This window comes from Poecilia reticulata, linkage group LG4 (genome assembly GCF_000633615.1).
Source record: "Poecilia reticulata strain Guanapo linkage group LG4, Guppy_female_1.0+MT, whole genome shotgun sequence".
Classification (NCBI taxonomy): Eukaryota; Metazoa; Chordata; class Actinopteri; order Cyprinodontiformes; family Poeciliidae; genus Poecilia; species Poecilia reticulata.
The window spans coordinates 28,795,423-28,818,646 of NC_024334.1; the positions used below are offsets into that span (position 1 = coordinate 28,795,423).

The following is a 23,224-nucleotide window of genomic DNA, read 5'->3' on the forward strand; positions in this document are numbered from 1 at the left end:
GGGGGGGCAAATTTAGAGTTGACCTGCCAAAGCATCCTGCAGAGAGGACTAAGGAGGTCTGAGACTCTCCCTTCTTTCCAGCTTCACGGGTGTTTTTATTCTTCACAGTAGCTTCACAGTAAGCAAATTCACCAAACTTTGCGCAGTGTGTGAATTTATTTTATTTTTTTTACATGTATGATGTCTATCCAAAATGATTTCTCATCAGCCTGATCAACATTTGAAAAGGTCAGAGGTGTGGATCCAGAGTGACACTATGGTAACGCTCAACTGGGAGCTATTTTTGTTCCAATTCACTGGAAAAGTTCCCATCTATTCAGAGTTATATGACAGCGATTATATGTTCTGATCAGCTGATCTGTATGCATGGTGGAAACTGTGGATATGTGTAAGAAATACATAGATATAGACACAAAAAAAATACATTTTATTGCTTCTCTTCACAGTTTCATGGCTTTACAGATTTTTTTGTCTTATGTGCACAAATTGTCAGGGGCTGTACTTTGGGACATTTTGTTTAAAATGTTACAGCTGGTATTTTTCTTAAACAAAAACAAAATTAAAATGCCAGGTTTGGTTGCTTTGTAGTGTCATAGCTAAGTTGCACAGTGGACCGAAAACTTTACAGAAAACTCTTTCAGCTTCTGCATGCACCTTGTGTTTGCATGTATTGCACCTGCTCATGTGCAGAAATGTGATGTGTGAGTGTCTGAACATGTTTGCATGTAAGTGAGCACAGAAATGAAGGATTATTTGTTTCCAGTTCATTTCTAGGACAGGAAGTTGCTCCTCAGCTTTGGCTGCAGATTTGCTGGCATGGAGATGAAGATAGGCTGAAAATGAGAGTATAAATTTATGAGGAGACAAATTGATCTGGAGGCAAAACCAGACATATGACATATTTATTTTGGATAACTTCCCTTTTTCATGGTAAATACGTCATGTCCTGTATATCTATTTTTACATCAACCTGTGTTTCTCATATGCTGCTGAAACAAAATGAACTGCTCCTTCAGATTAAGGGTAAAGTGAGGTCAACTTTAAAGTATATAAGCAATTATTTAGTTTGAAAAGAAACTATAAGTACTGATTCAAATTTCATTTTAAACAGATTATTTATTTTACCCTCTTGGCTTTCTTTACGTTCTCCATTTTCATTTCGCCCTCAAAAACCTGCATGTTAAGCTAGTTTATGGTTGTCGAGAGGTTCATCGTGCTCTGCAATACTTAGAGTCATCGGGATCTACGTAACAACTTAGAGGCTATTTCCTAAGGAGAGATGCAACGAGGAATCGCTCGCTATCGTGAGAGATCACTCTCTTCCAGCCCATAAGCTGTTTAACCTCCTGCCATCTGGAAGTCGATACCTTTCCATTGAATCAATAACAACCTGCTTGTGCAATCAATTTGTTCCCCACGCTCTACACCTGCAGGATTTCCATTGACCCACATATGGAAGGACGTAATTATTTTTTAGTAAATATCTTTACTAAGGTTTGTTGTCGGCATTATTCAGATGACAGCTGATCCCCAAATCCACACTGTGATCTACAGTGGAAGAGAGAGTCCACGAAGAACGATACAAATCAGACACCCCACAAATACAAAAAAAAACATTAAACCTTCACAATAAAATAATTAACAGTAAAGCTTCGGGTTCAGGGCTGCACAGTGGAGCAGCAGATTAGAACATCAGGGGTTTGGGTTCCCTCTTATGCAAAGAGTTTGCTTGTTCTTCCCATACATGTACTGGTTCTCTCCCTGGGTTCTCCAGCTTCCCCCCCACAGTGCAAAAACATGACTGTTTCATTGCTTAACATAAGCAGTGAAACTCTGTGGATAGACAGATGGATAACATTTTAAAGAGTGATGCAGGGGTCATCTCTTAAAAGTTTGAATAGTTTAAGAGGCATTGAAACTGTCTCATGTAATAATATTTCTAAAACTAAATAAATAAAAGCACACATTGGCTATCACTTGCTTTATTTAACTAATTTAATTAATTCATTCACTGACAAAAAAAAATTAAATTTGCGCTTGGTGGAAATGTGTAAGAAGCTTTAACCCTTTCATGCGTAGTGGTCACTACAGTGGATAGCTACCTAAAAGCCATTTTCTTGTGCTTCTTGTAGATTTTTATGTTATAAATGCAAACAGACCACTGAAGTGGAATACACTAACAACTACTGGCCATCCATTGCAATTGCAAGAAATATTTTGCTAAATCCAACATGGCAGACAGACAAAAAGGCATGCCAACCAACCCAGTCAGTCCATCCTTCTAGAGGACGCTTGCAGGTACAAAAAAAAAAAAAAGACATATTGTGACATCAAGTAACCCCTAAAGACCAACACTACTGATGTATTTTCCAAATAACAACTTTGCCTTTGGAGAAAATTACAACTGATTGCCTAGAAAAACAATCTAGAATTTTATTTTTACAAATTATTTTCCCACCTTTTTTTATGCCTTAAGAAAATCAAAAATGCTTTGGAAAAAATCCTGACACAAAGGACCATAATTCATGATGCACGAAAGGGTTGGAATTGAATTTGCCGTAGCATAAGTATTAAATAAAATAAAATAAAGTAGTAAATAATAAAATAGTAAACAATAAAATGAAAAATAAAATAATGCTTGCAGTTGTCCAACAGTGAACTCTGGAGATTTTCCAACCTCCGCCTTCAGTCCTGCTAAATGGTGGCAGGACTGAACTTATATTTATATTGTCCAACATTATTTGTCAGAGTTCAAGTTGTTTTTATCTTTTTCTATCATTACTTTGACTGTAAATATGGGCAAATATAGGAGGCAAAGACTAACATACATACATGACTTACTTAATGGCATGTTTTCTTGTCTTTTCCATTTTGAGGAGCAGGTAATGGATGCCTTCTAAATTTATACGGCGGAAAAACAGAAAGTCCATCCATCCATTTTCTGCCGCTTATCCGGGATCGGGTCGCGAGGGCAGCAGCTTCAGAGGGGAGGCCCAGACTTCCCTCTCCCCAGCCACTTCTTCCAGCTCCTCTGGGGGAATCCCAAGGCGTTCCCAGGCCAGCCGAAAGACATAGTCCGTCCAGCATGTCCTGGGTCTTCCCCGGGGCCTCCTCCCGGTGGGATATGCCCGGAACACCTCACCGGGGAGGCGTCCAGGAGGCATCTTGACCAGATTCCCGAGTCACCTCAACTGGCTCCTCTTGATGTGGAGAGGCGGCTAAAACAGAAAGTCATTAACTACTAATTAAACATTCTTCATGACACTTACAAAGCATAATATACATTTAAAAATGCTTCAATAGCAATAATTTTATAGACGTTGTTCAAGGGGAAACAATTAGTTTGTCTAGAAAAATGTTTCTTGTTGTGGAATGTTTTTACTAAACAAATTATGCTAAAATTTACTTCTTTTTGTTTATTTACAGTTTGACGTCATGGCACTGAAAAAAAAGACAGATTTAATGCTGAATTTTCACCCATCTTTTTCTAGGTTTTCATTAATTGTAGCCAGCGTATTCCTAAACTTCCTAATTAATTTAGATGTTAGAAAATGTTACATTTTACTTCAACATCTTGCTAAATTGAACAATAAGCACAAATTTTCTTGCACTTTTGTTTACTTTTTTTAAAACTCAGATATAAAGTGAAGCAAGATAAATTACATGCAATTATAAACATTACCCTTTTATCATCCTTGTTAAGATTTTAAATGTTCATTAATAATACACATTTATTTCTTTGGCTCTGTTGCGTTTCCTTTCTTCGTCTCGGCGCAAAAAGGCTGACTGTGCTTAGTGAAAACTTAATCATTATTTTCCTCTAAAACAACCAAAATTACATCAGCAAAAGTCTTTCATTTGACTCTAACCGACATTTAAAGCAGTTAGTTGAAGCAGAAAACGGCTGCCAATCACTCTTAAAGAGGAAGGATTGTAATAAACAAGCTGTCCTAATCCTTTGGTTTCACCTCCTACGCCTCCTCAGCTCTGTCCACCTCTCCCTCCCGGTCTCACTCCTCTGCCACTCTGCTCTCCGAGCTGGAGTGGATGCTGCTAAACTGAGCGGCTCTATAGGTTGGTCCTTTTCAGAAGAGTTCCTGTCGGGACCATTTATGGCACGCTGGGGGAAATACATCGAGGAATGCAGAGCAGAGACCAGGCTGGACTGAGAGAAACCGCAGGAGGAGCGATAAAACTGATCTGGGAAAAGCAAAAAGTTGGAGGCTGAGGGGAGCAGGTGGAGCCCGGCGTCAGCAGCTCCAGCAAGTCATCGTTTTTCCTTCCAACAGGTAGCCATTGCATGTTTCTTTGCATCTTAAAAGTTTAAAACATGCTAAACACATTTGGGTTTAGTCTATTGACTAACTAATTTAACAAAATTTAGGTTTACTTGCCTTCACTACTGACATTTCTGACTCTGGCATTTTTGCGTCTTAAGTTTTATCTGTCTATAGTAGTTAAACAGGATGAGACTTTTCTACCACTTATAGACTTGATGTGATATGAAATGAACATGTTTGTTTTGCTTTGTCAAAACACATATACAAGTTGGATCTTTGATTAGACGGGAGAAGGTTTTTATCAACTAATATTCATGATCACAGCTGTATGACTGTCAATTAATTACAGTTTCAAGATAAAGGAATTTAGTAATAACTTTATTTAAAAAACGTCTGAAAAAGGACTTAATTAAAACATAATTAAAACATAACTGGATGTATGTAAGTATGCCAATACCTTAGCAGTTATATTACTTAAAACATATTTAAAACGCATAAATAAAAATTTGGTCTCATTTTATTTTTGAATTATGTGAAGTTATACTAGAATTGATTAACTCATCTAATGCTTCATTTACTGCACTGCATCAATAAACAAAAACCAATAAAAACTGTAACTCTGGCTTGCTCTACAAATTATTGATTATCCTCTTCACGACACCAGACCTGCAACATCCCGGCCCACTAACTATGCAAGACCAACAGATAAAATTACAGAATGAAATTACTAAATACTGTATTTATAAGTGACACAATGACTTAAATGTATTCCTTAAACTATTTATTTTTGTTTCTAGTTATTTATAACTTATGAGATGTTAAAGTCTAGAGAGACAAAAGTTCAAAACATTCAGAAAAAGATTGAACATATAATATGTTATGTTCAATCAGTTTCAGTAGTAATATAAACCTCTGAAGACTAAGATTCAGATTTATATATTGTAGCTGAAAAAGAGCCATTAAGTGTGATCTGGAGATTTCTTGGCAAACATTTGCATATGGAGCCTGTATTAATAGAAAACTGGCCCAAAATGTGAATAGTTTTGAGAAAGTTGAACACACATGGGTTCTAACTGAGAAAATCCTATGAGATTACATTGCCCAACTCATTGTATTTAGTCAACTGGGCCCCGATCTGGAGTCTACTGTGAGTGCAGGCCCAATCCGGACGGAGCAAAATCCATCCAGAGGCCCAGATGAACATGTTGGGTAGCCTCTGACCTCCTCTGGTTCTTCACCCTCACCTCTGCCCTCTGTTCAGGTGACACCCCCAGACGTTCAGATGCATTTATCACTGGACACCATGAGCATGGTGGACGACAGCTGCCTCTCACCCAGCAACTTCCACGAAATGGGGAAAGGCGGGGGCGCCGCAGTCGGGGGCCGCGTCCACAGCATTGATGTCATCCTGGGCTTCAGTAAGGACCAGGAACCCTTGCTAAGTTCTGCCGGACCCATGGGGCCCCAGAAGATGGGCTTAGATGGACTGGGAGATCACGTGAAGCAGCAGGAGTCCTTGTCCCACCCGTCCTACAGCGGACACCTGAGAAACAGCAGCTCACAGCAGCAGCAGTACCAGGGTGAGTGAAAACAGATGAACACTATCTTAACATTTAAACCAGTGTGAATCCATTGCTTTGTGCCCAAGACTTGTTTACATATACCATCACATTTTTATTTATTTATTTATTGCAAACACACTTTAGGTGATTTTTGTTTTAACATCAATTGTCAAGTTGGCTTAGTGTGAAAATCAGTATGAGGGTTTTTGTTGTTGTTGTTATTTTAGACATTAGGGGAAGATTTTGTTGAAAAAAAAACTGCATATTTGATTTTCAGCAATTTACAAAATTCAGTCAAAATTCTATCAATTAACAAAATTGATTTTCAACACTGGAGCAATAGGAAGATCTTTTCAAACTGAGTAATCTTTCAAACTGACTGCAGAGTTTAACATTATAATACAAGCTTATTGCTTCATGGTTAGAATGAACAAACTGGGGTAGTGTTCCCATTTCAAACATTTCACTGATTTAACAAAATGTGAGGACATTACTGTGGAAAATGAAATGGACTCAGTCCAGGTACAAATATTGAAGCTAATGCAATCAGTGCAATAACGTTTATTCTTTGAAGAAACCTGACAAAAGACTAATCTCATCGGCCATCAAATTAAAATGTCTATTTTAGCTCAAAGCGTTACATGCTGTTGCTCCGTAGATCCTGTTGCTTTGACTGAACCGAGCAGATAAATCACAACACAAGATGGTGCAGAGTGGGTTTACGTCCCCAAGACCAATCCCATCTCCATCTCCTTGTGGAATTCCCCCCTAATCTTCTCTTCTCCGCAGATTAGATTGTACAGTAGTTCATTCGGGTGTTATTGTCATCGTTCGGCCGCAGAATCAAATTTTCCTCGTTTTAATCTGAAGCTTTTTTTTTTACATGCAGGATCAGGCAGGTGGTTGGTGGCAGAAACAAGCATGCAAAAAAAAAAAGCGCCATCATCTGCATGACGATGAGACAGAGCGCTCTTGATAAGAGAGATTATTAATTGCTTTATTTTTGTCTAAATGACATCACTCTCTTTATGTCTGTATTTTCTGTGAAGTTGGTCCAGATCCTCCTGAATGAGCTCTGCTTGATTTTTTTTTTTTTTTTTTGCTGTTTGGTGTCACTTCGGCCCCTGCTCTCAGTGTGTAGATGTCGTCCTGGCTGAGACTCAATGGGGAGGCTTCAGACCAGTAGCTGTGATGGGCTGACAGGCCAAGAGCTGGTCACTGAACCAGACCTGACCTCTGCCTTTGTCAGTGCCTAGCCTTTGTCATGGCTCCTTAATGAGAGGTGGATAAATTAACCCCTCCAGTCCCGCTTTGCCTTGGCTGCTGCTCCTGTTTGTCAGTGCAGAGACCATGCCGACCTGTCCTTTATCCTCATCAATACGTCCCATTAATATGAACTAACGCAGCCCTAGGGTTCGGGAACAGTCTGTTGTTTTATTGAAACTAAGATCATAAGATGGCATCTTGCTACAAAGCTTACTTCCTAACTGTAATAACTTTTATTCTACATAAAACTACTCCAGTCGACATTTGTATAACACCACTGGGTCAATGAAAATGTGAGGAAATAAACATAAAATCAAAATTACCACGTGAAACTGAAGCTCCTTTCCGTTTTACAGATGTATTTCTGAAGATAAACAATTACCTTTTATCCACTTTTTTTTAGTTTTACTGGATCATTTCACTAAATTTGTAAGTATTTAAGAATATAAATAATTTCTTCAGGAGCTGGTAAAGACAGCTATAAAGTGAAATGATTCCTGCAGTATTGTAAAGTGGATAAGACATGTCCAATAGCTACCCATTGCTTATATTACATTACATTATATTTATTATATTATAACAGTGGCACAGTTGGTAGCACTGTTGGCTGCAGCAAGAAGGTTTTGGGTTTGAATCCCAGCCTGGAGTCTTTTTTGCTACATGGAGTTTGCATGTTCTCCTTGTGCATGTCTGGTTCTCTCCTGGTACTCCGGGTTCAGTCCAAAAACATGACTGTCAGGTTGACTGGTTTCTCTAAATTCTCCTTGTGTGTGTGTGTGCATGGCCGTTTGTCCTGTTTGTCTCTGTGTTGCCCTGCGATAAACTGGTGACCTGTCCAGGGTGACCCCACCTCTCGCCTGTCGACCTCTGCAAATAGGCACCAGCCCCCCTTGCGATCCCACTAGGGACAAGCGTATAGGAAGATGTATGAATATTATATTATATTGCCAATATGAACTTTAGACTGAAAAGTAAATGTTTCAATGAGTGGCAGCGTCTCGTGTAGCTTGCTACTTTTAAATGTCTCCTTCCTTGAGCAAATCATTTACCTCCTGGAGCAGATGCTACCAAAATGCTACTATTCTCTGCTGCAACACTAAACCTAAACTTCTTATGCAAGCAAGTCAAATTAACCTTCTTTCAGTGATTGGCATCTTATCCAACCTGAGCTGAGTGCTGTACAGCCCTTGAACCGGGTCCAGTCCTGGCAAACCAGAGCAACTGATCTGATTGGGGGATCAGGGTCTCTGTATTTTCTTTAATTGAATTACTTACTTGTTAATCTAATTCGCCCAGCAGCCCCCCACTGTGGACTTCACTATTTCCCATGTTGTTTATAGTCGAAGGTGAGGAGGAAGAGTAGAGAGGAAGGTTAAGAGTGATCCGCACCTTGGAGGAAGGATTAGAGGGAAAGCCTCATAGTGCCTGATGTCACCTGTCAATATAATGCCTAGTTTATTTGTAATCCACAGCGGCATATTAAATAATTACGTATGAATGAAACAAAGGGGTAAAGAACAGGTCTGCAGCTCCAGTCCTGCATCTTTTGAATGCATCCCTGCTCCAAGTACCTGAATCAAAAGGCTCAATTATTTTGTTGGCATGTCAGCAAGTTCTGCATAGGCTAGTCATTGACCAATCATTTGATTCAGGTGTGACAGACCAGGAATGCAGGTAAAGCATCTCTAAAGCTTTTAACTTCATTTTACCTCTAGTGAAGGTAAAGACAGGGATCAACTTTTAAAAATCCAATTAGGGACGTTTTTAAAGTCCATTGATGTTCAAGCCATCACTTGCTTCACTGACCTATTGCTGAACTTGTCAGGCAATGTCCGCTCTGCTGGAAAGTGGATGTCACAACTTCTATTTGAAAACAAGGCTTGTTTCTCTTTCTCTCTTCGTCTGAATTCCACAAAAGGTATTTAACGTACAAAACCAAGAAAATGTCTCAATTCTTCTGTCTTCTCACCTGGGTAGATCCTGGTTTGTACACAAGCAAGAGTGAAGAAGAGCTGGCTGAGCTCAGGAAAAATGTGGAGAGCGACGACGGCAAGTCACCTGAGTCATGCCAGGATGATCAACCCAAGAAGAAGCACAGACGCAACCGCACCACCTTCACCACCTACCAGCTGCACGAGCTGGAGCGCGCCTTCGAGAAGTCCCACTACCCAGACGTCTACAGTAGGGAGGAGCTGGCCATGAAAGTGAACCTCCCTGAAGTACGAGTCCAGGTGAGACGGGCCGCAAGTGTCACCAGATTGGGCACAAACACACAGATCTGAGCTTTCACATACTGTCCACTAAGTAGCCTTCAAAATGTCCTCACTGGACTCTTACGTCAATAGTTCTTTTTTTTTCTCGGAGAATTTTATCTTTTAAAATGAATATTGTAACCTAGAATGTGAAAAGAGCTTCTGTCAGGAGACTGTTTATCTATTAGGGTTGATTGTTTACATTTTAGCCTCTCTAATCTTATAAATGGAGTCTAACAGATGACTCTGTCTGTGATTACTCTTTTCCTGAAAGCTGCAGTTTTGAGTCCACTAACGTAGTTCCCCTGTTTTATTTTGTGTTTTTTCAACAATCATAATCCTTGGAGTCGGTTTGGTTGCACATGTTAAACTCTAAATTAGTGTTTAAAAACATGCTGATTTTGGGGGCGGCTAATTTAGGTGCTTACCCAGGGTGCGATTAATGCGTAAACAACCACTATCAATGCTTATTTAGAGATCTACAACCTTTTTTTGTAAAAGTTTTCTTCCCCTTCTGCTAAAATTTACAGCACAAAACCAAACAGTGTTGATGCTGTTACGGTAAACAGTTCCTCACTTGCCTCATCACCTTAAATAACCTGACTTACGTGGCTTGTTCCAGCATCAAGCCAAAGCTCTTGGCCTTTCGCCTGTTGCTTGCCAGTGTCTACTTGAACAGCTTGGTGTAAAAAGATTAGGAAGAGCCCAAAGAAGTTCCAAGTATCCAGAGAGATCCTATGCTGACTTCATTGACTGATAATGCCAGCGTTAATGTCAACTGATTTAAGACATTTAAAAGAAAAACAAAGAGGTGTAAGATTAAACGGAGCAATCCAAACAGGAATAATCTCATTCCACCGCCGTAGGAAAACAGTCAGAATAATTTCTGTTAATTGACAAGATATGTCAACATTTGTGGAAGCAAAATGTGAAAAGTTGAATTGAGGTCTTTAAGTGTAAGGAAATAGATCCGGTTCGCTAATTATGTCTTCCCAACTACCCCCGTCAATGAAACAGGGTCTTATCACTTTGATCCCTAAACCAAATAAAGACAATTTAATAATAGATAATTTTTATAGTCATTCTATTAAATAATGACTATAACATTTTGGCCTCCATTTTAGCTAAAAGACTGAAAAATGGCTTAAATGATATTATACATGAATCTCAAAACGGCTTCATGCCTGGACGCAACATTTCTGATAATATTCGATTAGTGTTAGACTTAGTTGATTATAAAGATCTTATCTCTGGTGATCCAATTATTCTGTTTTTAGATTATCAAAAGGCCTTTGATACAGTTAGTCACAACTTCACTTTTGAGACATTGTCCTTTTTTAACTTTGGTAACTTTTTCATTAAAGTCTTTAAGACACTTTATAGAGATAACAACAGTTCTATAAAACTTCTATATGGCACATCTAGCCAATTTAATATCGATAAAGGGGTTCGTCAGGGATGTCCGGCCTCCCCTTAAATTTTCCTGCTTGTTGGCCAAATTTTAAACTATTTAATTAGACAGAGCTCATTTGAGGGAATTAAAATATTTGATCGAGAACTTAAAATGTCCCAACTTGCTGACGATACTACAGTGTTTTTAAAAGATGCTAGTGAAATTCCTGTAGCTTTGTCTGTTGTAGCTAAATTCTCTAGCATTTCAGGGTTGAAACTCAATCTAAAAAAATTTGAAATCCTTCCCTTATACACAACTGCTGTCACTGAAATGTGTAATATCCCTGTAAAAAACACTGTAACTTACTTAGGAATTAAAATCTCCACTGACCACAGTAACATGGGTAATTTTACTCCAGTTTGAGAATCTATTAAAAAGAAATGTAACAGTTGGTTAGCTAGGGATTTAACTATTTATGGTAGAGTACTATTAAGCAAAGCAGAAGGAATATCAAGGGCGTCATATCTTTTCGCATCACTTGATGTTAGTAAATTGCTCTGTTCTGATCTGAACTACTCTCCTCATTACTGCATCATRTGGAACAATGCTTATATAATACATAAAAACAAATCATTATTTCTTCATAAGTGGGTTGACAATAGTATTAATTTGATAAATCAGTTACTTGACACCAATGATGAGTGGTATACATATGAGCATTTTATGAACAACAATAACATAGAGATATCTCAAAAAGAATTTGAAATGGTTATTAAATCTGTTCCTCATAGTTTGCTCTGTTTAGCACAAACCAAACATCCAAACAATTTAAACCTTCATGACTCAATTTCAATTGAAGGAACTAATATAATGAATCCACTCCCATAAGTAAACATGGATGGAATTATCTGAGCAAAAAAATGTGGAGCGCAATCTTTTTATTGCCTCATAAATATATAATTACTAATAGGATCAAAGAATTTTTATTTAAGATTTTACATAGATATTATCCAGTTAAAAATAACATTTGTCGCTTCTCTCCAGATGTCAGCAACAACTGCTCTTTTTGTCAGTGTGAAGGCAAAAGTATTGAACATTTATTTGTGGAATGATCTCACACTACAATATGTTGGTCAGGCTTGCAAAAATTCCTTACAGAAAAAATTGGAAAACATTTTGTTTTATCAAATTTACATATTTTACTTCATCTTTAACAATTCAACTTTTTCTTCAGATGAAATATGTATAGTGAATTTTATTATAATTTTAGCAAAAGATTATGTCCACAAGATGAAATGAAGTGAAAAAATTCCCTCTTTTAATAATTTTCAAGAAACTGACTTAAAAATGTATATTGCCTCTTTTGAAAAACTTAACTTTAATAAGAAACTGGTAAAAACTTTAACTCTTCTCCAAAAATTTTACTTCATCTCATAAGCAGATCCCTGTTTTTTGTTTTGTTTTTTACTTTTTTCTTTTTTCTGTAATATATCCTTCTTCATATGTATTTGAATATATTTTTGACACTTTTTGTTGTTATGAAAACTATAGCTGAAAAAATACACAAAGTTTGATTTTACCAATGTGTGTATATATATATATATATATATATATATATATATATAACTTTTGTCTCTCTAGACTTTAACATCAACACTCTGAATGTCTGTAATTATTCTTTATTGTTTGTTTTTATTATTATATTTTAATATTTGTCATTGAGTTAACATCCATATGTATGTTCATGTTATTTGTTTGAAATAAAGTTATATAAAAAATCAAAAAAATTTTGTCTTCCCAATGAACCAGAGTAATTTTAACAATAATTAACTGTAATACTGTTTTGAAAGTCAACAACTGTGTCTTTTACAGGTCTGGTTCCAGAACCGCAGAGCTAAATGGCGTCGGCAGGAAAAAATGGACGCCAGTACCATGAAGCTTCATGACTCCCCAATGCTGTCCTTCAGTCGCCCGCCTCCGGTTCACACCAGCATGGGTCAAATAACCAACTCCCTCCCGTTGGATCCCTGGCTGACGTCTCCCCTGTCCAGCGCCACATCCGTCCAGTGTATCCCAGGCTTCATGGGTCCAGCTCAGGCCCTCCAGCCCAGTTATCCCAGCCATGGATTCCTCAACAGCGCCCCCCATGCTCCTCACCTGCACGCTCACCCCCATCCTCCATCGGGGCAGGGGATGCAGAGCATGGCTCCCCCACCTTACCAGTGTCCAGCCCCATACTCCGATAAATTCCCCCTGGAAGACGTGGACCAGCGCAGCTCGAGCATCGCCGCTCTGAGAATGAAAGCCAAGGAACACATCCAGTCCATGGACAAGACCTGGCAACCCATGTGACTAATTGAGAGTCCATGTGAGGAACAATCCTGGCACAAAGCAGACAATGAAAACTCCTGTCATGCCTGCTCTGCCACAAAATTGAAGTGAGACTGAGCTGTGAAAACGGAAGAACATTTTTGGTACTTTCTTTTCTTTTTAACTTTTTTCTCATCTCCAAGACTTAAAAGTGAAACCATGGTGAGGTTGCATTAATGGTTATCCCTTCTTCCTGTTAATGTTGGGTGCAGAAAAACCAACTATGGTCATCATTGCTTGCACCCAAGAAACTACTGTAATTCACTTTTTTTAATTAAACATGCTTTTTAAAAACTCAGACAAATTAATTCTCACATTTTATGAACATACTTGGGTGTCTTACGAAAGTATTCACACCTCTTGGACTTTTTTACATTTTGTCACATCGTAGCCATAAACTTCAGGATCTTATGTGATGAGACAATACAAAGCAGTGAATAATGGTGAAGTGGAAAACAATGCTAAGGGGTTTTAAAGATTTTTGACACACATGCATGCACACACACACGGACACACACACGCGCACACGCACGCACACACACACGCGCACACACACACACACACACACACAAAAGGAAAAACATTTGCATTTCCTATTAGTTTCCACCAAAACTAATCTTCCTGGTTAATAATTGTCTTAAGCTTTCTGGGGTCCAAATTATAAAATACAAAACATAGGATAACAGTAACATTAACATAATACAGATAAAATTAGTCATACATCTCACATTACAAATTACATACATTCACCTAGATTTAAAAAAATTTCAGTTCTCTTTAAAAAGGTAAAGCATTCAAATATCTGATGTATTTAGGGAATTTGCCCCATTCCTGAATTGTTCTGTAGATAACAGATTTTTGTAAAATAAGTTTATTTCAGCACAGTTTATAATTAATTCACCCTCCTTATGTCAAAACTAGTGCAGCTCCAAGTGTTTTAAGGTCAATCTTTACTTGTTTTGCACATTTGCACATCTGCAGTCAGAAAGGCTGTCAAGTCTTGCTACAGATTTTGAATGGGATTTAGGTGTGGGCTTTGACTGGGCCATTTTAGCACTTGAATACACGTTTATCTGAACCATTCCAATGCATCTCTGGTCCAAATGTTTAGAGTTGTCCTGTTGGAAGATGACCCTCCACCCTCTTGGTCTTTTGCAGCCCTAACAAGTTTCCTTTATGGATTCGACTGTATTTAGCTCCATCCATGTTCCTACCAACTCTCATCAGCCCCACAGTATGATGATGCCATCACGTTTCACCATGCGATGGTGTGTTCAGGGTAATATGCAATGTTAGCTTTTAGCTCACATAATTTTTTAGATATAGGCCAAAGATTTCAGTTTTGGTCTAAACAGAACATCTTATATATGTTTGCTCTGCTCATTACACCACTTGTGGCAAACTGCAGACAAACTTCTAATAACTTTCTTTCAACAATGGATTTCATCTTGCAACTCTTCCTTAAAAGCTAGACTTTTGGATTGAACGATTAAAAGTTGTCCTGTCAACAGATTCTCAAACAGTGCAGATCCTCCAGAGTTACCATGAAGCCCAACCTTTCCCCCATGATCTGCCTGGTTCCTTTGTTTTCAAACCTGTGACTTTTCACAGTAGACAACCTATTTTTGTATTTGTACTGGATTATATTTATGAGTCCCAACGTAAATGAGGTCTAGTAGAAAAAATGTATGCGACACTTCTCTTGTCTCATTGTACAAATTAAAAAAAGACTTGTATCATTTTCCTTCCACTTCATAATTACACTCTGCTTTGTGTTTTCTTTCACATAAGACCCCAGTAAAATACACTGAAATGTTTGGCTTCGCTGGCAAATCTGGCATGAATACTTCTGTAAGGCTTAGCATATGGTTGGTGTTTCTAGCTCAGAGCTCAGATACTTCAAAGTCATTGGAGAAAGAGGTCAACAGAGGACATTTATAGCTCTATAGACCTGGAGAATTTTGTCAATATGAGGCTGAAAACTGGAATAAGAATAATTCGGTCCTGAAGAAAGACGTCCTGCCACCTTTTTTGACCCAGAGTTAATATTGCACCAAAACCTATCCTGATTATTTTCTGACATTCTGCTTTAAATACAAAATGGAGGGTTGAACCAGATACAAAAACCAGCAAAAGTACAAATTTTTTGTTGTTTTTCTTGCTTGAGTGGCAGTTAGAGGAGAAAACCTGTTGGCAACTCAGTGCTGGTTGGCTGAGAGTACGTGCAGCGCAGCAGAAAGAGTCCTGTGTGATGCGTCACCCCGCATAGTTTGGTCTTTGTTTGGCACAATTGATCCAAGTGTATCCTCTTTGTCTGAAACTGAAGGGGGAGAAACGGTCTCAGGCTGGACTAAATAGGCCCATTTTGTTATGGAAGTTTCTTTTTTCCCCCTGTTGATCAAACAACAAGGAACATAGATTGTAAGCTGCGGTCATTAGGGACACAGAATCAGTCTTTTACCATCTGTTGCAGCACTGAGCTCTAATTATCTTCAAAGTAGAGAAGGTCAGTTGTAAAAAATCAATATGAAACAGGAAAAATCGGCTCTGATTCAGAGATGTTTCTGCATCCCACAAACTTGAACATGTACAGGTAGAACAATGATGTCTCAACTTGATAATGGAAAAAGAGGGAGATCAAAACCATTATTTTATGCAGTGCAATCTCAAATCCCCCCTTATTGTTCTGTCATTGCATTCTGTCTTATAATGTTTTATTTTAATATAACTGCAAACAGCAAAGAACTCAAATCCGCAGCTCACTTTTAGTTCTCATGTAATTTTTATTTTATTTTATTTTATTTTATTTTATTTTATTTTATTTTATTTTATTTTATTTTATTTAATTTTATTTTATTTTTTGGTATTAATTGGTTAGTGATGTTTTTACAGAAACTGAGGACTATCTTTGCACATCAAAATGTTTTCTTAGGATGCAACAAAAACATGATTTTTGGACCAAGAACAAGCCAAAGTGTAGATAGTGCTAAAAAAATTGCACTAGAGTTATTTTTAGTTTTGTTTTTGTGTTTTGTTTTTATTTTTTTCTATGTGAAGATGTGAAAGGTATTGTCATAGTTATAGTTATATTGTTTTAATCCCTGTTAATTATGTCTGGATCATCATTGTTCACATGCTTGTAAGAACAATAAAAATATAGTTTGATAGAAATGCTTATCTGCACTCTCTTCTCTCACTGAAGAGCTTTCATGCTGACCTCTCACTACTCCTTCCCACACACCTTGCTAGGACTTAAGAGCAACCCAAGATTACTACAGTATAATCGTTATCATCTGACATACATTCTTTCTTTTCAGCTAAACGCTCGTGTTTCTCGTCTCTTTCTGTCATGTAAAGGCCCTTTTATTCCCTCGCCCCTCCCTTCGCTCAGTGCTGTTCCGCGGTTTTGTGGCAGGGGGCCAGCCTGTTAGGAAGATGAGACTCCAATCAATCAGGGCACCCCAGGGGGGGCCACTGACCACAGGGCCCGGGCTCTTTAATTGCCCTCAGGCAGGCAGGTCTGCCAGCAGGCCAGCCGCTGCTGCACATGTTCGCAGAGGGGACCGGTGGCGCCGCGCTCATCGGCGTTCTGCAAAGTGTGAGTCACTTTCCAAAACAGATGGAGTTTCTGAATAGACCCAAACTTTGAGCAACATATGGATGAACCAGCGCATGAAATGTTTGCATGATTTTTGACATGTTGTAAAGTGATTAGATGGAGCCTGCTGCAATGTTTGCGTGCTGCCGACCTCTGACTGCCAAACAGGTCATGCAGAGCTAGCCGGCTTGAAGGAGCTGCGTTTTTCATGTAGCTTAATGTTGTAATTTTTCTAAACGTATTAAAAACAGCTCTGAAAATCTCCAGCTCTTAGTTCCACATGGCCGACATATTATATAGTCTCCTAGTTCCCTAACAAAGACATCAGCCTGGTCAGTATTTATTCTGAAGTTAATGTCTAATTTTCTGACATTTAATTAATTAAAGTTAGAAACAAAGAGAGATGTCGTTTTGATTTCAAAGTCAGATTTGGTTTCAAGTGATCCACAACAGTTTAATCAGTTTATTATTGAAGAAAAGAAATTCAATTAAAACATCAAAACAAGAAATCTGCAATCTGCAGGAATCATTTGGATATAATTTACTGGATAGTGAAGGTAAAACTAAAAAGGCTCAAAGTTTCTTACAAAAGTATTCACACCCTCTAAACTTTTCTGCAAAAACTTCTTTATATTTTAGAGCGGCCTTGACTCTATGACACAGACACTAATTTGTGTTCATTTTCATTAAGTAGTAAACAATTGCATAGTGAAAATAAATGGTTTTAGTATTTTTATAAATAAAAAAAAATTAAATATACACTTGTATCGATCACTAAATGTTCATAATTAAAATTCAATGTGACCAAATGCCTCCAGAAGCTAATCAGTAACAGAGTCAACAGAGCAGCTTGGTCAGGGATCGAGTAGTGGAGAGATTTAAATTAGAGTTAGTCTGCAGAATAATATCTCAGTCTTCGAGCATCTCATTGTTCAAAACATTATGTGGAAACGGAAAAAAGATGGCTCAGCTGCAAACCTATCATGGACGTCCTAAACTGTGCTAAAGCATCAATCAAATAAGCAGTGAAGAGGTTCATTGCATGTTTGGAGGAGCTGCAGAAATCCTCTGCTCAGGTGGGAGAATCTGTTACCAAAGCACTGTATCACCCCTTTTTTATTTCACAAGTTATTACACATATTACTATAAATTTATATGTGAGAGAGAACAGAGAGGGAAAGAAATCTGTACTTTCCATAGGAGACAATAAAAGTAAACCAAGAAATGTAAGGGAGTCAGAGTGGGAGAAAGGAAAAAGAGAAAACCTTAAGATGGAGATTAAGTGTGGGACTGTAAGAAAAACACACACAGAAAAGAGGAAGAGAGAAGAGGGGAGGGTGCTCATCAGGGTTAATGATGTAGAAAATCCCCCAATTAGAGCATTTTCCTGTGCTGCAGGATGAGTTCAGAGTGGGGTCTTCTGAGAGCTACGGGATTAGTACCCAGGCCGGGCTGAGTCAACCCGGGTCCAGGCGGAAACTTACTAACTATTGGTCTGCCTGGCACTACTCTGCTTTGGGACAAAACCAGGTCCCAGAGCTGTTAGTGGCACTGAGAAAAGCCTGGGAAAAAGTACAGAAAAAGAGTTATGTTAAAAAATTACCTTTCAAGATCAGCAAAATATATTTAATTTTCAAAATTAATACAATCATGTATTTGTTTGGAGGAAATACAACATCTGCTCTTTTTAAAAAAGAAAATAAATGAGCATTTTAGTGCAGTGTTGTAACCTAAACCAAGGAAATTAGAAAAATCTGTCCTTTAATTTGAGTATATTTATTCTGTGTGGGGGGAAAACAATCCCACAACAACAAATAGGCATTCATCTATCCATTTCCTGCGCTGGCATAATGCATGCAGGGTCACTGCAGTCAATGTCTGATAGGCGGAGGAAACAATTCACCAGTCCACCACAACCACTGTTACATACACAAAACACTCAAAAATATATTTTTAAAGATTTAGAGCTGAGGGCATTTTAGAGTGAACATGTATGTCTTTGGATAGTGAGAACCCAGGCATGCATAGGGAGAACAAGCAAACTTGACCAAAGAGTTTTGTAATTTCATAGTTTCCTATTTTCCTCAGGTATAAATTTGATGTAATACAGAGATCCATTTCTCTCAATCTCCAAAATGGAAAATACAAGAGAACATATCGTTCAAATGAGGCAGATATGAGTAAATCTTTATAAATCTGAAAACTAATTTAAAACTGAACATATCAACATTCAGAGAAATATAAAGCTATGACAACTGGAACTGCTCCAAACTACATGCATACACAGGTTTGTGTCACCAAAAAATGCATAGACATATGCATAGACATATCAGTTGCCCATTAGAAATTTCAAAAACAAAAATATTTTTTTTAGCCTGGAAACACATTGAATGCTGCAATTTGTTCAAAACCTTTCCATAAACGGTACAAATACACTTTTGGTGAATGCTTTGGAATTACCAGGGTTTCTGCTGTGCCTTCCTGGAAGTTGTGATTCAGTCGTCATCACCCGAGTCACATGTAGAGACAAACACAACCTGACTAAACTCATGACCTCAAGTGACAGACTGGCAGAGGTAAGAGTACTTCTGAGATTATGACTTCTTCGAAAGCAACTTGGGAGTCAGATGTCTCAATTAGGCCATGGAGTCCTCATGTGCACTTAAAATACGAGGACAGGTAAACCCCGTTGATGAGATGATGAGATTAAAGGTGTGGGTTACACATGTGCCGTTTGCTATAAATAAAGGCATACAACCGGTTACTGGTGTAAGACCTGGAAAGAGGCATGAAAACATTCCCGTACACGAGAGTTCATCAATCCAAAGGAGGAAAAACAAACTGTATAAATAATTAATATGACAATATAATGATTTATTATCAAGAAAATGTAAAACTGTACAATAATAATCTAACATTCTGTGGTCCCAAAGTCCGGATTTAAATCGCATGGAGAGATTGTGACCCTAAACACTCTATTCATACTTGAGAAATCATCCAACGTCACTAAATTACAACAATTATTTAGTAAATGTAATGTAATCTCCAGATAAACTATAATATTATGTCAAAAACCTAAGGGTAACATTTTACATGCTTCTACAATTTGACAAATGTAATTTTTTGGACAATTATCCCCCCTTGTTTTTGATGCTCTGCAGCTGGATCGGTTTTTCTTCTTACTTTTTTTTTAACTTTTGGACAGTTGTGATCTGTAACTATGGCAACAAGCTGTTTTGCTTGTTTGTTTTGAGATTAATATCTCAAAACCTGAACTGCAAATCCAAATCCCAGAGTCGCCGAAAAGGAGGCTTCATGAATACAAGACAGAACCAAACAGCAGGACGAAGTTTCAAACCATCTCTCCTCAAAATAATAATGAGCAAAATCAGTATTCAAAAGCAGATGCAGTAGCTTAGCAATGCTTGCCAACAACTGAGTCTGTCATACAGGACATTTGGTATGAAATGTCATTCATGCTTCCCAGATATTAAGTTGTTAGCACGTCATGACGGTCATGAGACTCTACATTAAGTCAGAGGCGTTATCAGATGCACTGCAAAACTGACTGCTACCTGATATCATTCCTATCAACATCATCACCATCTAATTACTCTTTGATGATACTTGGAGGACATGAGTTATGACAACATTTAATTCCTCTTCTGGATACATAAAATATTTTTGAATTGAATTGAATCAAATTGATTTGAAAAGTTTTTTTTTTTTTTCATAAAGTTTGGTCCCATATAAAAGCCCTTTTGTGAACATACATAGCAGCTTTAGAAATTAGGTGGAAATTTGTCATGCAAAAAAATCTCTAACATATGAATTGGTGATATAAATGACCAAAGAACATGCATGCTACAAAGCAAGGTAGAAGAGTTCAGGATTTTTCTGTGTGGTTTTCTCCCAAATAAGCAGAAATTAGGACGCCTGTCAAAACATGTTTTTGTTGGATAATGGGAGATACACTTGTGCAGACATCCTGACTCACCTCAGCTACATAGTTACCATATTCATCAGGAAGAACAGAGATGACAAAGACTAATTGATTAATTGTGCAGTGCATTATTTTGCTCCTGCACTCTCGTAAATCTGAGAGGACCACGGCTGGAGTTAACAGTCTTATTGGAAAGACGCGTTCCCCGCACAGGATAATAAGGGAAAATAGCAGAATTAATTGGGTTTGATTAAGAGAGCCTTTCAATGGGACACAGCTTTTTCGCATGACATAATTAGAGGTCAGTTAGGGGTGGGTGGAGAGGTGAGGGTGGGGGGGATTTAGCTGTTGGCGCCAGTGCTTTGGGGGTGTGTCTGCAAGGCGTGTGTGACTTGTGTGTGTGTGTGCGTGTGGGTGTTGTTAAGGGGGTTATCCGTCCATCACACTTCTGGAACTATGTTGTGTGTCTAATGTGGTAAATTTCAATAGACTCACTCACCAGAAAACACACAGTGAAGTTCACAGGGGGGGGGCTCTTTGTGTCATTATTATCAAAACAAATGGCGACATTAAAGGCAGATTTGTGAAAGCTGCATTCCCTTTATCTGTGCGTTTCAGAAACTACTGACTTAAAACTAAGGTGATGTAATATCATTTATTCTGTTAATAGCTGTCCTATTCAGAGTTTCTCACAACTGTACTGTGGATCTCTGCAACTCCCGTTTGTTCACTAATGTTCCCTAACCAACCTCTAAAACCACTGCAGAATAGTTGTTATGCTGAAATTAAATCAGAAACAGGAAGGAACTGGATTTGGTAGTTTAAACTTATTTGGTAGTTTAGCAAATATAGCCAACTATATGCTCTTTTTCTTCTTCACAAATATACACTACTATCTATCACATAAAATCAAGATAAAAATCACTGGAGGTATTTGCAACTTGTTAAAATGTGAAAAAGTTCAGTATAAATCCTCTCGTCTACAAATCACTCCGTGGTATCAAAATTGGTCAGTTTTTGGATGAAGGTAATACTTAAATCCTTCCTTACACACATTCACACACTCGCAGCATGACCGTCTAATCTGGCTGAAAAATAATCTAGAATTGGAGAGTGGTTCTAAAAATAAACCTTACACTTGATTAGATTATCAAACATTTCATCAAGCATGAGCATTTTTTTTCTTTTCACAGCACTTCTGGTGTTGCTAGTAAGTATTTAGTAGGATTTGCAAAAGATAATGTACCCAAAGCTGGTCAAAGGAGGGGCTCCTTGATGCCACTAAATGTTTTACTCACATTTTGCAACATTAACCTCACAAAAACATGTTCTTATTAAAGTGTTGTATTTTACACAACTAATTATCATGTTCTCATTGACAAATTCTCATTCTAAGACTTTTTTCTGCACAAATTGTATAATTACAGTATAAGTGCAGCTATGTGTACAACTATGTGTATCTTTCTGCATTGGATCAGTGGAATACAGACTGTTGTTACAGATTCCCTGGTTTTCAGCTATTTTCTCTGAAGCATCTATTTTTTTTGTGAATTTTATTTTATTTTATGTTTTACATAAAAAGCTTCTGCATTTTGAGCAATTATGCAATAATCAAAATCACCCAGCTCTAACACGGTATCTGTGACCACTTGAGTGAATTTTCAATTTCAACACCATTCATCCTGCTCAAAGTTCAAGTAAGATCACTGCATGGTTTAGGAGGGTGTACAATCAGATTTTAAAGTGGATCAGGTGCGCCCTCTATGCTTCACACCTGCAAATTACAAGGATCTCAATAGCCAACTTTTAAATCTCGTGAAAAATAAAACCATTAACTGATAGTCCACTTATTGCAATTCGATATGAGTAAAACATTTTTAGTCCCAGAAATGTTATGTAGAGATAAAAAAAATAAATAAAATAAAAATCACACATCTGCGAAACTGGATGGGTTGATTTAACATTTGTTGCATTCATTTCAGCTTTGTGTCTTGTGTTTTTGTGGTAGAGGTGAGTTTTATTCTAGTTTGTTTTGTTTTATAGAATTATGAGATCTCTTCAGTCCATACCACATAACTAAGCCCATCTGGTGACCTGCAGAAAAAAAGAGATAAAAATCATGGCGATGGCTTAATGATAACATTAATTAGTATCATTAGTAATGACAATAATGGACAAATCCGATCTCATTTTGTCTTATTTCAATCTGGGAAGTAATTATAATCACAGTCTTCAGACAGTTGCTAATAGCAATATCACCAGAAGGGCTTCATACAGAAAAACACTAAAAATGACTTAACAGTGAAGCATCAAAACCTGGTTTTGGTTTTACTTATTCTGTGCTTTTTTTCTTTTTTTTTTTTTTTTTACACAAATACGCATAAAACTGATTGATATACTGGAAATATGATGCAATTGTCTTAGAACTGACATTTTTCACTATATTTCATTCATGATTTATAGTTTCGGCAATAAAAATAAACTTACCAAGCCAAAAATGATACACGAACTGTTGCACAGATGGAATCCTGTAACCATGGCAGCGCCCGACTGTAACGAG

At 37.7% G+C, this 23,224-nt stretch overlaps 1 protein-coding gene across 1 annotated transcript; it reads left to right on the plus strand.

Annotated features, from left to right (window-relative positions):
• Nucleotides 1–3,924: 3,924 nt before the first annotated feature.
• Nucleotides 3,925–15,916, plus strand: rx1 (retinal homeobox gene 1). The gene is made up of 4 exons (XM_008407919.2): nucleotides 3,925–4,289; nucleotides 5,542–5,860; nucleotides 9,086–9,339; nucleotides 12,626–15,916. Exons 2-4 carry the CDS (start codon nucleotides 5,563–5,565, stop codon nucleotides 13,103–13,105), a joined length of 1,032 nt encoding a protein of 343 aa, XP_008406141.1. The 5' UTR covers nucleotides 3,925–4,289; nucleotides 5,542–5,562; the 3' UTR covers nucleotides 13,106–15,916.
• The last annotated feature ends 7,308 nt before the right edge of the window (nucleotides 15,917–23,224 follow it).